The 12,169-nt window shown below is 34.7% G+C and overlaps 1 protein-coding gene and 1 long non-coding RNA gene across 4 annotated transcripts; one reads left to right on the forward strand and one right to left on the reverse strand.

Annotated features, from left to right (window-relative positions):
* The first annotated feature begins 860 nt into the window (after positions 1–860).
* LOC102619814 (uncharacterized) lies at positions 861–11,236 on the forward strand. 3 transcript variants are annotated; one of them, XM_052443647.1, is made up of 8 exons: positions 861–1,452; positions 1,570–1,643; positions 2,054–2,162; positions 2,747–2,829; positions 2,962–3,031; positions 3,116–5,119; positions 5,192–5,321; positions 10,920–11,236. In XM_052443647.1, the coding sequence occupies exons 1-6, from the start codon at positions 1,380–1,382 to the stop codon at positions 3,160–3,162; spliced, it is 456 nt and encodes a 151-aa protein (XP_052299607.1). In that variant the 5' UTR covers positions 861–1,379; the 3' UTR covers positions 3,163–5,119; positions 5,192–5,321; positions 10,920–11,236. The 3 variants fall into 3 exon arrangements, with proteins under 3 accessions (XP_052299607.1, XP_052299608.1, XP_052299609.1); XM_052443648.1 differs by lacking the exon at positions 10,920–11,236 and adding an exon at positions 5,891–6,172 and having other exon boundaries at positions 894–1,452; positions 1,573–1,643; XM_052443649.1 differs by lacking the exon at positions 10,920–11,236 and adding an exon at positions 5,891–6,172 and having other exon boundaries at positions 1,061–1,452.
* On the reverse strand, positions 6,828–8,529 carry LOC127903048 (uncharacterized). The gene is made up of 3 exons (XR_008055805.1): positions 8,500–8,529; positions 7,733–8,341; positions 6,828–7,174 (listed from the first exon to the last, which is right to left on the reverse strand). It is a non-coding gene; the product is annotated as an uncharacterized LOC127903048 (long non-coding RNA).
* Positions 11,237–12,169: the final 933 nt, after the last annotated feature.

The following is a 12,169-nucleotide window of genomic DNA, read 5'->3' on the forward strand; positions in this document are numbered from 1 at the left end:
ATATTTCCCTCTATGAAATATGCCATGAAAATAATAACCATATTATTTTTAATGAGAAAAATTGTTGGTTTTTTTATAGTCATATGTTGTTATTTTCTTTTTCTTTTTCATTTTTTTTTCTAAAGAAGCATATGTTGTTGTTTTCAATATCAAATGAAGTTGATATTCTATAATAAATTTTGCTATATATATATATACATGTAGAACATAATATTTTATGATGAAGACAAGTCGTGTGTTACATTAGTTAAGATATATTATATGGATTTTGGAATTAAGACTTATTTAATATTGAGGTATTGTAATTTTTAAGTTACAACTAATATAAAAAAATATAATTATAAATAAAAGTTGATAGCATTTAGTAAATATTACTTTTAAATAATAATTTTAACAAAAATAATAAAGATATTATAAATTTTCTATCAAATAAGTGTGAGATCAAATTAACTTAATTTTTAAACTACATCAACTAGTGTTTATCAATACTTTAATGTTTAACTCTACAACTATTTAATCTCAATAACAAATAGAGCCTTGACCATTACATTAAATCCTAAAACGAAATAAAATAAACAAAAGGACCATCGTGATGGGCCGATAGCCAAACTATCTACCATGTGCCAAACAGACCAACCATATATTGGATTAATCGTGAGTCTGGATCGTGTAATGCCATCTTGATGGGCCGATTAAAATTCAAAGCAGACAAAAGAAAAGGTAATAATGCTACAAGAACCCAACGTCATCCCGATTACACGCCTCGGGCAAATAAGTTTCAATCTGCCGCTGCCTTTAACAGTAGAAAACAGAATGGAGGAGCCCCATAAGTCTACAACTAGAGTTTGACAAACATGTACAGCTGCCTAAATCGTGCACGTTCTACATACGTGTCCCCTGATGATCAAATTCAAAGCTCCAAAATTTTCAGCTACGAGGGGATTGCACCTTGGGACAAGACAACCTCGTCTTTCAACTAAAAGTCAAAACCACGTTCAGCATAAAGAGGTACAACCTTTAGCAGCACGTTTTAATATGAGGAAGGGAAGTTAGAGTAGAGCAGAGCAGAGCAGATAGGGCTGGTAGATTTGGCTGCGGACAAGTCGCAAGTAACAGTCAAACCGCATCTCAAACACGAACTCGCATATTCCTCTCTCTCTCTCTCTCTCTCTGTGATTTGCGTTCTGCTCTGTTTTCATTTAAGCAGTACCACCGCAGCCAGAAAAGAAAAAAGAAAGGTAAAAAAAAAAAAAAAAAATTCGGCCTTGTCCATTATCGTAATCACTCTCGTCTTAGTTCCTCAAAACTTCTTAATCAAAGAGATAAAGCAGAGCCCAGATCTATCCGTTCATCAATTGAATCAACCAAATCAATCAATTATGGCGACTCCGGACATTATGGAGAGAGAGCAAGACTTCCTTCTTTCGCCTCCTCTCCTTGATCCCAGCAAAGGTTCTTTTTTTTCTTTCATGGCATTATTTTGCAATACCCAGATCGTATTTCTAGACATATTCTGCACTCGCGTGTATATGTGAGAAATTTTTTTAATTCTTTTGTGTTATTTTTTAGCAGGAGAGGGTGCGAAGTCACGTGGGATGTCGATCGAAAAGAAAATCGAATTTCTAGAGAGCTTAACCGGAAATGTAATTCTCTTTCCTAACCTACAAATGGTTACTGTAACGTAAATTTGAGAATATTACATAGCCACTATAAGTTTGATCTACATATTGAATCAAATTGTCCAGTTGTGTGACGACAGCTCAAATTTCTTATACTTGATTCTTCTTAAGTGATACTGTTCAAATACTGTGTTTTCCCGTTGCATATACATATGATTGGTGCAATCTATGTGACCTTAACTTGGGTCCCCACTGATGGATTGTATTTGGTTGATCACTACTGATAAAAGTTGTTTTGCTGAAGATACTTGAGGTGTCTTTGTTCACGTATGTTCGATATGGTTCATTTTCTTTTGATGTTTTTCAGAATAAAGAATCCATTAAATTTGTGCAAGTTCATTAATCATATTGGGACTCATTTTATTTTGTTGCAGGTTAGCAATCGACGGTCTCGAAGGTGGTTAAATGATCGTTTGTTGATGGAACTTGTTCCACGGTTAGATGCCAATGAAATTAGAGGCTTGTTTGCTCCACCACCTTGGGGTAATTTTCTGCCTTGATTTTCCTATTTATAATGCTCAAATAACTGCTATCTTTATCAGTATGTGTCTGTGTGTGCTTTTGGCTCATTCAAGCACGCTGCCTTCTCAAGTTGCCCTAGGGCACTACTTGGCATACTACTTTGGTTAAGTTGTTCCGATATGAAATTTGCTGACAAGCGAAAGCAAGAGAATTGAATACTATCCTGTTTCTGTAATTCTTTACATTTACACTAAGGTTGTCTTTCTTGTGTCAAGTTATCTGTGGGTATTTGAGGTGAGCCGTGTGCCATATACATGTTGCAGTAGTGGAGTTCGGATTGGTTCTTATTTTCTTATCAATACGGAAATTTGCTTAAATTCTTATATCATAATACGGTTAAGTTTATTTGGATATAGTCGTCGTATGTTTGTGTGTGTACTAACTTTGATACTACTCAGCAAATTTAAGTACACTCTTCGTTCGTTCTGTTGGGGAACAACAGGAGCACAACTTTTATTTTTGGCATCTCTGAAGTCACTTGCACCTTCGTGGCAGTAATTTGCAAAATCAGTTATTTTAGCATTGATTTTGAGTTCATTTTGCAGGTGACAAAGTGCCGCCATCACCATTTTGTATGACTAACTATGGAGAGTGGGACAAATTCAGGAATATAGACATGGATAAAGAGGTCTTTTTACTTCTCTTAATCACCAAAACTAGTTTAAAAATATAAGACTGGGTCTTTTTTCAGGACATGTTGCAACTGTAGTATCATATTATAATTTTTGTCCTCATTCAATATAACCATTGGGTTTAAAAGTGGCCGATCGAACGCTTCAAAGATAGCCACGTTTGTGTTAAAGAATACCAGGGAAGTCGGTTAATAAAAGGTAAATCTGTGACAAAATCGGTGACTCAAATTTGAAATTGCACGATGACTGTTGTGTTAAAGTAAATTTGACGAATTTATGAAGCTAAGGTGATAATCAAAAGAAGCCTCTGGCAAAGGCCAAATGGATGAAGGCATCGATTCCCGGAGGCGATAATTACAATCAGAGGTAGAAAAAAATTGGGCAGGTCGATGCTTCGCACATTTTGTGAAGAGGGCAAGTGCCCTAATTTGGAGGAGTGTTGGTCTGCTGACGAGACATGCAATTTTTACGGACACAGTTATGATCCTGGATGATACCTATACTCGCTGTTGCAGGTAATTATTTGGATTTATTAAATAGCACCTGTGTTATTAGGAATTTGGAATGTTTGTTAATTAGGTTGGATTGATTGGAAATATAAGGATTTGCAATGTGAAGAAGTCGTTTGCACTTTGACCACCTGACCTTTTGGGAGCCCACGAATGTTGCTAAGGCAATTGCATGGTGGGGTTTGGATTATCTGATGATTACTAGCATTGATAGAGATGATTTAGCTTATCAATGAAGTGGTCATTTTGCTTATACGGTGCTGAAGTTGAAAGAATTGAAGTAGACTATGCTTATTGAATAATTGGGTATGAATTCTTAGTGTGGAAGTGTCTTTGTTATCTATGGATCTTGCAATTAATCTTAACTGCATTGTGTTGATTGTATAGTTTTTGATTATCGCAGAAACAATATATATATATATATTTAATCATTTTAGCATGCTGCAATTTGTATGTAGTTTTATACTTTTTCATCTTTGAAGAGCTTTTTATTTGAAATTCATTTAGGTATTTGGAATGTATGTGCTTGGTGTTTAGTTGAATTCACTCTGTCTTCTGAACAGGGAGCTTTTATTTATTCACACTAAATTATTTTCTGAAAATTTGGTTTTATAAAAATGGTTCAATAGTGGGAGAGTGGAAGTTTGGACTTGTGTGAACTTCTCCACGCATTCGAATCAGGATGCACGATTCCAATTCTGTTAGGGGTTGGTAGACGTGTAATAAGAAGATAATGGTATGGTAATATTATTTATTTTGCAATTCATGTTAGCAATTCAGGTTAATGACCTTTCTGAACCTACTTTTTTCTTTTGGGGGTGTGCGTGTTTTTATGCCTGCTATTTAAATTGAGAAGGCCCTTGTAAATGTTCACAATCGGACTATACAACAAGGAAAACAGCTTCAACCGTTGATAATTATTTTACCTGATGTTAGCGGATCATATGGTCAGTGATAAATTTAATACATGATTAAATTTTTATATCAGCATTGATTTTTTCAACATTATCGGCTTTCTACTTGCAGGGAGAATTAAGTGAGTTTGTGAAATGAAACTTGGGATTGTTTCACAATGCTATTAGCCTAAGCATGCATCAAGGCTCAATATGCAGTATTTTGAAAATGTGGCTCTTAAAATCAATGCGAAGGTTGAGTTTACCCCTATTTTTGTACCTGTTTAATATTCTTGTTAATATGGTGAGAACAAATATAAGGGTTAATGAGAAAACATATAGGAGATGATTTCTTGTTGCAATTTAATTTAAGACTTGATTTGCTGGAGTTACTGTAATTTTTTTTCAAATAATTAAATTTTAATGTTCAAGATTTTTTTTTAAGTTGGGAGTGTCAAATTTCTTGTTAAACTGATAGGTTTGTTTTCTTGGTAATGAAGATTAAGTTTGCTATTTGTAATTTTATCAAGTTAGGGGATGAAACACTGTGCTCATTGATATTGTTCGGTAAAGAATTCCTCTTGTGACTGATAGACCTGCAATTATATTTGGTGTGGATGTCACCCATCCATAACTAGGGGAAGACTCTAGTCTTTCAATAAGTGTCTATATGTACACTCATATTCTATTTCTGTGTCCTGATAATTCACTCTGTTAAAAGATTGAATTGACTGAGATAGGTGGTGGCCTCAATGGATTGGCTAGAAATAATCATGTACAAAGGACTTGTCTCTGCTCAGGCCCACCATGAGGAAATTATCCAAGGTCTCTTTAAATCTATTCAAGATCCTCAAGAGGGGTTTAATTCACGGAGGAATGATCAGGTTAGTAGACATGGAAATACATTTTAGGTGTCTTAATTAAGAGAAACTTAGGCTTCTGTTTGTCTTTTACAGGGAGCATGATCCACCACCAACAGCTCACTACAATCATGAAGTGATGAAAATGGCCCGAGTTCGAGGAAGTCATGAAAAGACTCTTTTTGCTGAATTCAGCACCAAGATCTAGCTCAAAGCTGAAAGAGAGGTTAGTTTGATGTTGGTCATGTTTGCTCTTTGTTGCTGAATCAAAGCATCTTAATTAATAGTTTTTTTTTCTTTTTTTCTTCCTTTTTTTGAATGAAAATCTTAATTGATAGAGCAGAAGACGAACGAAATTATACGATGAATTGGTTTCTGATCTTTAGTTTTAACGATTTAATTTAGAAAAGCATTCATTTAAAATCTATTAGTCCATGTGTCTTTTCCTATTACTTGTTCTTTGCCATGCCATTTTAAGGCAGAGGCAAGGAAGAATCTGTTTGCTACTTCGCTTGTGGATCTAAATTCCAGCTGCATAAATCAGCAAGCAATTTTTGGTGGCTATATAGACGCATTACATGACAAAATCAAATTTAAAAATATATTGTTTTAATTACTTAAATCAACCTCTTGTATGTATACACACACACCAACATACAAGAAAAAAGCCCACCATTATAACCAATCCTCAGCACGAAATTTTGAGGGTAAGTATTTATTCGCCAAATACTTGTATTCATACATGTCCAATGCCTCGATTTCAGCTTTCTCACCTTCCTTACTCATCTTTTGCAGCTCCTTTTCCCACGAAGCATTACTTCTCACGAAGGCCACCAAGTCCCCCTTCTCCAAAAATGTTTTTAGCTTCGATATATCATCTTTAGACAAAATCTGTCGGCATAGTTTGGGTATGTTATATTTTTCAAGATCACTGGGAAATAGGCCAAGCCATTTTATATTTGGTACCGCCAGTCTTAAATTCCTACCAGCCATATTTTTTGAGCCAAACATATAAACGGTAAGTATGTGAATACCATAGGGATTACAGTCGAATGATCCAAGCACTGATTTTTTTAATTTGCATCTAATTTCTCTTAGTAAGATTACAATTTTATTTTCACAAGTTCTGTTAGCTGCGCCTTCCCCTGGCAAATATATTTAATCACACATCTTGAAGAAGAATGTCAAATTCAAAACGATGAAACATATATTGCACAAAACTGATGAGGCGGATGACTATAAAAAAATTGGATACCGTATTTGTGATTATGCAGATGCGGATGGCAGAACTGATGAGGCAGAGGACGATAAAAAAGTTGGATTCTGTATTTGTCATGATGCATATGCAAGTGACATAACTAATGAGGCAGAGGACGATAAAAAAGTAGGATTTCGTATTTGTGATGGTGCCCCTAGCGAGCGTGCGATAAGTGATACTATCGCTAAGCTTCAAACTCTTCTCGACAAACTTCCTAAAGAAGAATGCCAAATTCAAAACGATGAAACATATATTGCACAAGATATTCCAAGAGAACATGCTTTGAAACTGATTAAGGATTTACGTCAAAATCTAGAGTCTATTGAAAAAGACAGTATCCCATATACCTATCGTTCAGTAACTTTCATAACTCATCTGAAGAGATTTTTATATTTTGAGGGCACAACTAAAAATTTGGATAAGGAATCAGAAAGGAGCCATAACATACGATAGTTGCTACCTCAAATTATTCAGTTTCTTGAAGAAGACTTTTATGTTGATATATGGCATTTATTTTACAGTAATAGGACACGGATAAAGACAGATTCCAAATTATATTATACAATACATCTCTTATGTTCAATGGTTGGATGTACGAGGGAGAGTTTACATATTATTTCCTCAGAAAAAGGTGTTGTGATTGGAGATCTCGTACTTCAAATTGGAGGTAAAGAAATTAATTGTGCACCGGACCAACAAAGGATACCTGCTTCCACAGAGAAAAAGAAAGTAGAATGCATAAAGTCTAATGCAAAATTTGTCTTGTTGATCGAGTAGAAGACCGTGCTCGATATGCTGGAACAAATTAAATTTCATGAGACCTATAATTGCATTCTTCTCACAGGCTGTGGCATGCCTTATTTGGCCACCAGATTCTTACTAAGAGAAATTAGATTCAAATTAAAAAAATCAGTGCTTGGATCATTCGACTGTAATCCCTATGGTATTCACATACTTACCGTTTATATGTTTGGCTCAAAAAATATGGTTGGTAGGAATTTAAGACTGGCGGTACCAAATATAAAATGGCTTGGCCTATTTCTCAGTGACCTTGAAAAATATAACATACCCAAACTATGCCGACAGATTTTGTCTAAAGATGATATATCGAATCTAAAAATATTTTTGGAGAAGGGGGACTTGGACATGCATGGATACAAGTATTTGACGAATAAGTACTTACCCTCAAAATTTCGTTCTGGGGATTGGTTATAATGGTGGGCTTTTTTCTTGTATGTTGGTGTGTGTGTGTATACATACAAGAGGTTGATTTAAGTAGTTAAAACAATAGAATGCATAAAGTCTAATGCAAAATTTATCTTGTTGATCGAGTAGAAGACCGTGCTCGATATGCTGGAATAAAATAAATTTCATGAGACTTATAATTGCATTCTTCTCACAGGCTGTGGCATGCCTGATTTGGCTATCAGATTCTTACTAAGAGAAATTAGATGCAAATTAAAACTTCAATTTAAAAAAAAATCTTGTACTTCGACTCTTGTCAAACAATTGACTCTGAGTGAATAGAGGAAGAGTAATTGAGCAAGCACCAGATCGGTCGAGCTTGAGCTAGCGCACAGATCACCTGTGCTTGTGCCGCTGTTGATCGTTACCGGCGACAAAGATCAGCCGTCGCAGTTAGCGCACAGATCAGCTGTGCTTGTGCGGCCGTTGATCGTTACTGGAGACGAAGATCATCCGCCGCAGTTGTTCGTTGCCGACTCACACCACCGTTGATGGCTGTGGAACAAGAAGAGGAGAGGTGAGGTCAACGGAGTGGTCGCATCTGCCGCAGTAGCCATCGGCAGTGGCGTCATCGGAGTACGCGGATTCGCCGCAGTCAACGGCGTTGTCGCATTTGTCGGCTCACTGCCTATATGCAAATTAGCAAACTTCCCAGCAATCTTATCATCTGCCATTATTGCTTTTTTAAGTTTGAAAGTATTGAGTTCGGTTAGAACTCTATTTATAGGCTGATGCTACAATACCTGAGTGTATGAGATACATGGATTAAAAATCACCATTGGATTAAATAGAGTGAGTCTAACGGTTGCGATTCGTTTCATTATTAAATAATAAAAAAATTTGAGGGAATTGAAAACCTGTCAAACCGGTTATGCTTTTGGTTTGGCTGATGCTACAATACCTGCATGTATGAGATACATGGATTAAAAATCACCATTGGATTAAATAGAGTGAGTCTAATGGTTGCGATCCGTTTCGTTATTAAATAATAAAAAAATATGAGGGAATTGAAAACTTGTCAAACCGGTTATGCTTTTGGTTTAGGTTAAAAATATATAAATGAAAAAAAAAAAAACACTCCCTCACCTCACACCCTCACCTCACGCACGCCTCACCATTCTCTCACCTCACCTCTCCTCTTCTTGTTCCACGGCCATCAACGGTGGTGTGAGTCGGCAACGATCAACTGCGGCGGATGATCTTCATCTCCGGTAACGATCAACGGCCGCACAAGCACAGCTGATCTGTGCGCTAACTGCGGCGGCTGATCTTCGTCTCTGGTAACGATCAACGGCGGCACAAGCATAGGTGATCTGCGCGCTAGCTCAAGCTTGGCCGATCTGGTGCTTGCTCGATTACTCTTCCTCTATTTACTCAGAGTCAATTGTTTGACAAGAGTCGAAGTACAAGGTTTTTTTTTTAAATTGAAGTTTTAATTTAATTTTTATTTTTTAACTTGGTTTAGAAGAAAAATTCATTCTTTAATTTTGATTTTATGAGAAGCTAATGAATTTATAATGAAAGTTTCAGATTGAGGTCGGGCATGTTTATATTTGGGTAATCCGGATACAGGAACCGTTTCAAATTAATTCAAGGTAACATTCAAGTTTATTTCGTTTCTTCTCCCATTTGTAGTTGAAAATTATTTCAAAATCTTTTATTTTCTGTGGGATTATGTTTAATTTTGAGAGTTAGGTTTTGGTAATGAGATTGTTATGATTAGGGTTGTCCTTCTTCCTATTTTAGGCTTTTAAATTTCGCCCAAATGGTTGAAAGCTTTGCTTTAATTTGTTTTCATTGATAGTTAATATCAAAAATTGAAAAAAGAAATTGATAATAAGGCTTATCAATTTTGTTTTTGCATTTTTTTTATAACTTTTCTTGTTCCCATTTGGGGTTCCGCTTTTGGGGTTGCTTTGATGATTTTTCATGGATGAAGAATCATCTATTGACCATGTTCACAAATTAGAAAATCAATATATATTATTTTTCATTAAACTAAAACAACAATGGACAATTCTAGGGTCTGTTGTGCTGTAGTTCTGCTATCAAAATAGCTCCTGGAAGTTTTTAGGAGCAGTTCTGCTGGCGTTCCGCTACGAAAACAACCCCTGGAAATTTGCATGGGCTGTTTTGCTGCTGTACTGTAGTGAAAACAGCCTCGAGAAATTTGCAGAGGCTGTTTTGCTGCTGTTCCGCTATGAAAACAGCCCATGAAAATTTGCAGGTGTTGTTTTGCTGCTGTTCTATTGGGACGTAATAATGTGTTTAGATCTTTATGCAACAGGTGCAAGTATCTCGTGTTTTAGTCGACACTAAGACACCTGCTGATTTCAAGCGGTTCCCTTGTATTGGCAATTGGATTTTGCTCTGATAAGTATCTTTTTACTTTCTATCTCTCCCTCTGTTTCCATATTTCTTCATATTATTAGTTCTAGAGTTTTTTTTTAATATTTTTAATTTTTAATTTTTTAATTTTATGAAATACTTGTTGGATTGTAGTTTCTACTGATTTTTTTTTTGGTGGAATGCTTTAGCTATTTGTTGATAGGTTTATATTTAGGAGTTATATTGAAGAGTTTGGTGTTTAATATTAAGAACTAAGTAATAGGTAATGTTGAAAGAGAACACATGTTTAGGTGATATATCAGTAAAAATTGTAGCTTAATCAGTTGAAATTGTCTACTTGCTTCTAAAGAAGTTTTTTTTTTTTTTTTTTTTTTTCTGTAACTTGTTACACTTTTTTGTTTGGCAAAGCCCAAAATGAATAGGAAATCATGGACGCAGGTAATGTTTATTTCGTATAATTTTTTCTTTCTTTGTTGTTTGATTGTAATAGTGAATAGTGATTTTTGAAATCGGGTGGCTTGCTTGCAGGAAGCTGGGTTAAGCTGTTGAAACATTTTGAGAAATATAATAAATTTAAATTTATTAGAAATATAATAAATAAATTTAAATTTATTTATTTGTGGCAGGTTGTGACCTATTTTGAAGAGCAACAGGTCACTCTGCATATAAGTCTTTGAATTTAAAGTGTAGTAAGAAAAAATTATTTCTCCTGGATACTTAAAGTTATCTTGTTATATGTTCGGGAAAAGTATATATTCAGAAGTTATGATATTTAGAATTCTTTTGCAAGTTTCATTATTGCATAGAGTCCTATATATATTACACAATTCTGGAAATAGTTTGATCTATTTTTCTATTAGTCTCAATAGATTCTTATTCACCCTGCAATTTCCATTGCTGATTTTGTGGTTCTATTAGTTGCTTGTTTTAAATTATTTTCATTTTCAATGAATTTTGGTCTTGGTTGTGCAGGAATTGGCATTGTGATAATTTGAGGTTTATTGCTAACGCTATCATGGATTGACGAATTGGATTTGGTTATGAACTGAGTTAGCCATCGGTTATTAGCAGTTTCTGAACAAGGAGCAAGAAGATACCAGTGAGGACCTGGATTTCAGAAGCAATTCTTTTATTTTGCTTTTATTTTGAATCATTAGCATTTTCTTTTTCTTGTTTGGTTTCAGATATTGGTGGCATTGGGTAGTGGGTTTGTTTCTCGAATCATGATGATACCAATGTGATTGCAAATAGTAGAGTTTAAAATTTATACAACCTTGTGATTTGTCCTATATTTTTTTACTAATGTTTGCTTAATTTTTTTTCCTTTTTGTTCTTTTTTGAGTGATCTCCATAATTAATCTAGAACCAAAATATCAAGTTTGTTAATCTTTTAATTTAATAGTATTTTGAGAATTATTGGCTTCCACTTACATTAAAATAATCCGTCAATGAAAAATCATTGTTTTAACATTAAATTTAATTTTGATAATTTTGCAATACATAAGTTACCAGAATAAAATTTTCAAAACTAAAAAAATTTTTGTTAGAAGAATTATAATGTTATATTCTATCTCTAAAAATTAACCAAAAAAAGTTTGTATTTTAAAGTTATAATAAATGTACTATTAAAAAAATATATATCTATCATAAAATACGATTTTCATAATGTTGGAAATTAACAAATATTATTTGAAATCTTGGAAAATAGGTTTGATTGAGTTTCATAATGTTTTTAATACAATGGTAATTTTTAGGGCACAAACGACGAACCGCTAACACTTAAAGTGGCTAATTGATTCCATTTTGGGGAGTTCTAAAAATAAAAAAGGCGAACCACTAACTTTAAGTGGCAAAACGACTACGGTTATGTGAGTTTATTGTATGGTGTGCGTTGATCATTCCCGATCCTTCAAGTAAGAAAATGTGCTAGCCCTTTTCACGCTAGAGAGCATGTTCCTCTAAAATAGCTAGCCGTTTCAATGAAGAGGCTAGCCCTTTTCACTTCGCACGCTCTCTGGAATGAAAAAGGCTAGCCTCTTTGTGGGAAACGACTAGCCCTTTTCACTCCAGAGATCATGTTTCTCGAAAATGGCTAGTCGTTTCAATAAAGAGGCTGTCCGTTTGGAGTTGAATGCTCTCTGGATTGAAAAAGGCTAGCCGCGATAAAGTAAACGACTAACCCTTTTTACTCCAAAAAGCATTTTGATCGAAAACGGCTAGCC

Source organism: Citrus sinensis, chromosome 6 (assembly GCF_022201045.2).
Source record: "Citrus sinensis cultivar Valencia sweet orange chromosome 6, DVS_A1.0, whole genome shotgun sequence".
Classification (NCBI taxonomy): Eukaryota; Viridiplantae; Streptophyta; class Magnoliopsida; order Sapindales; family Rutaceae; genus Citrus; species Citrus sinensis.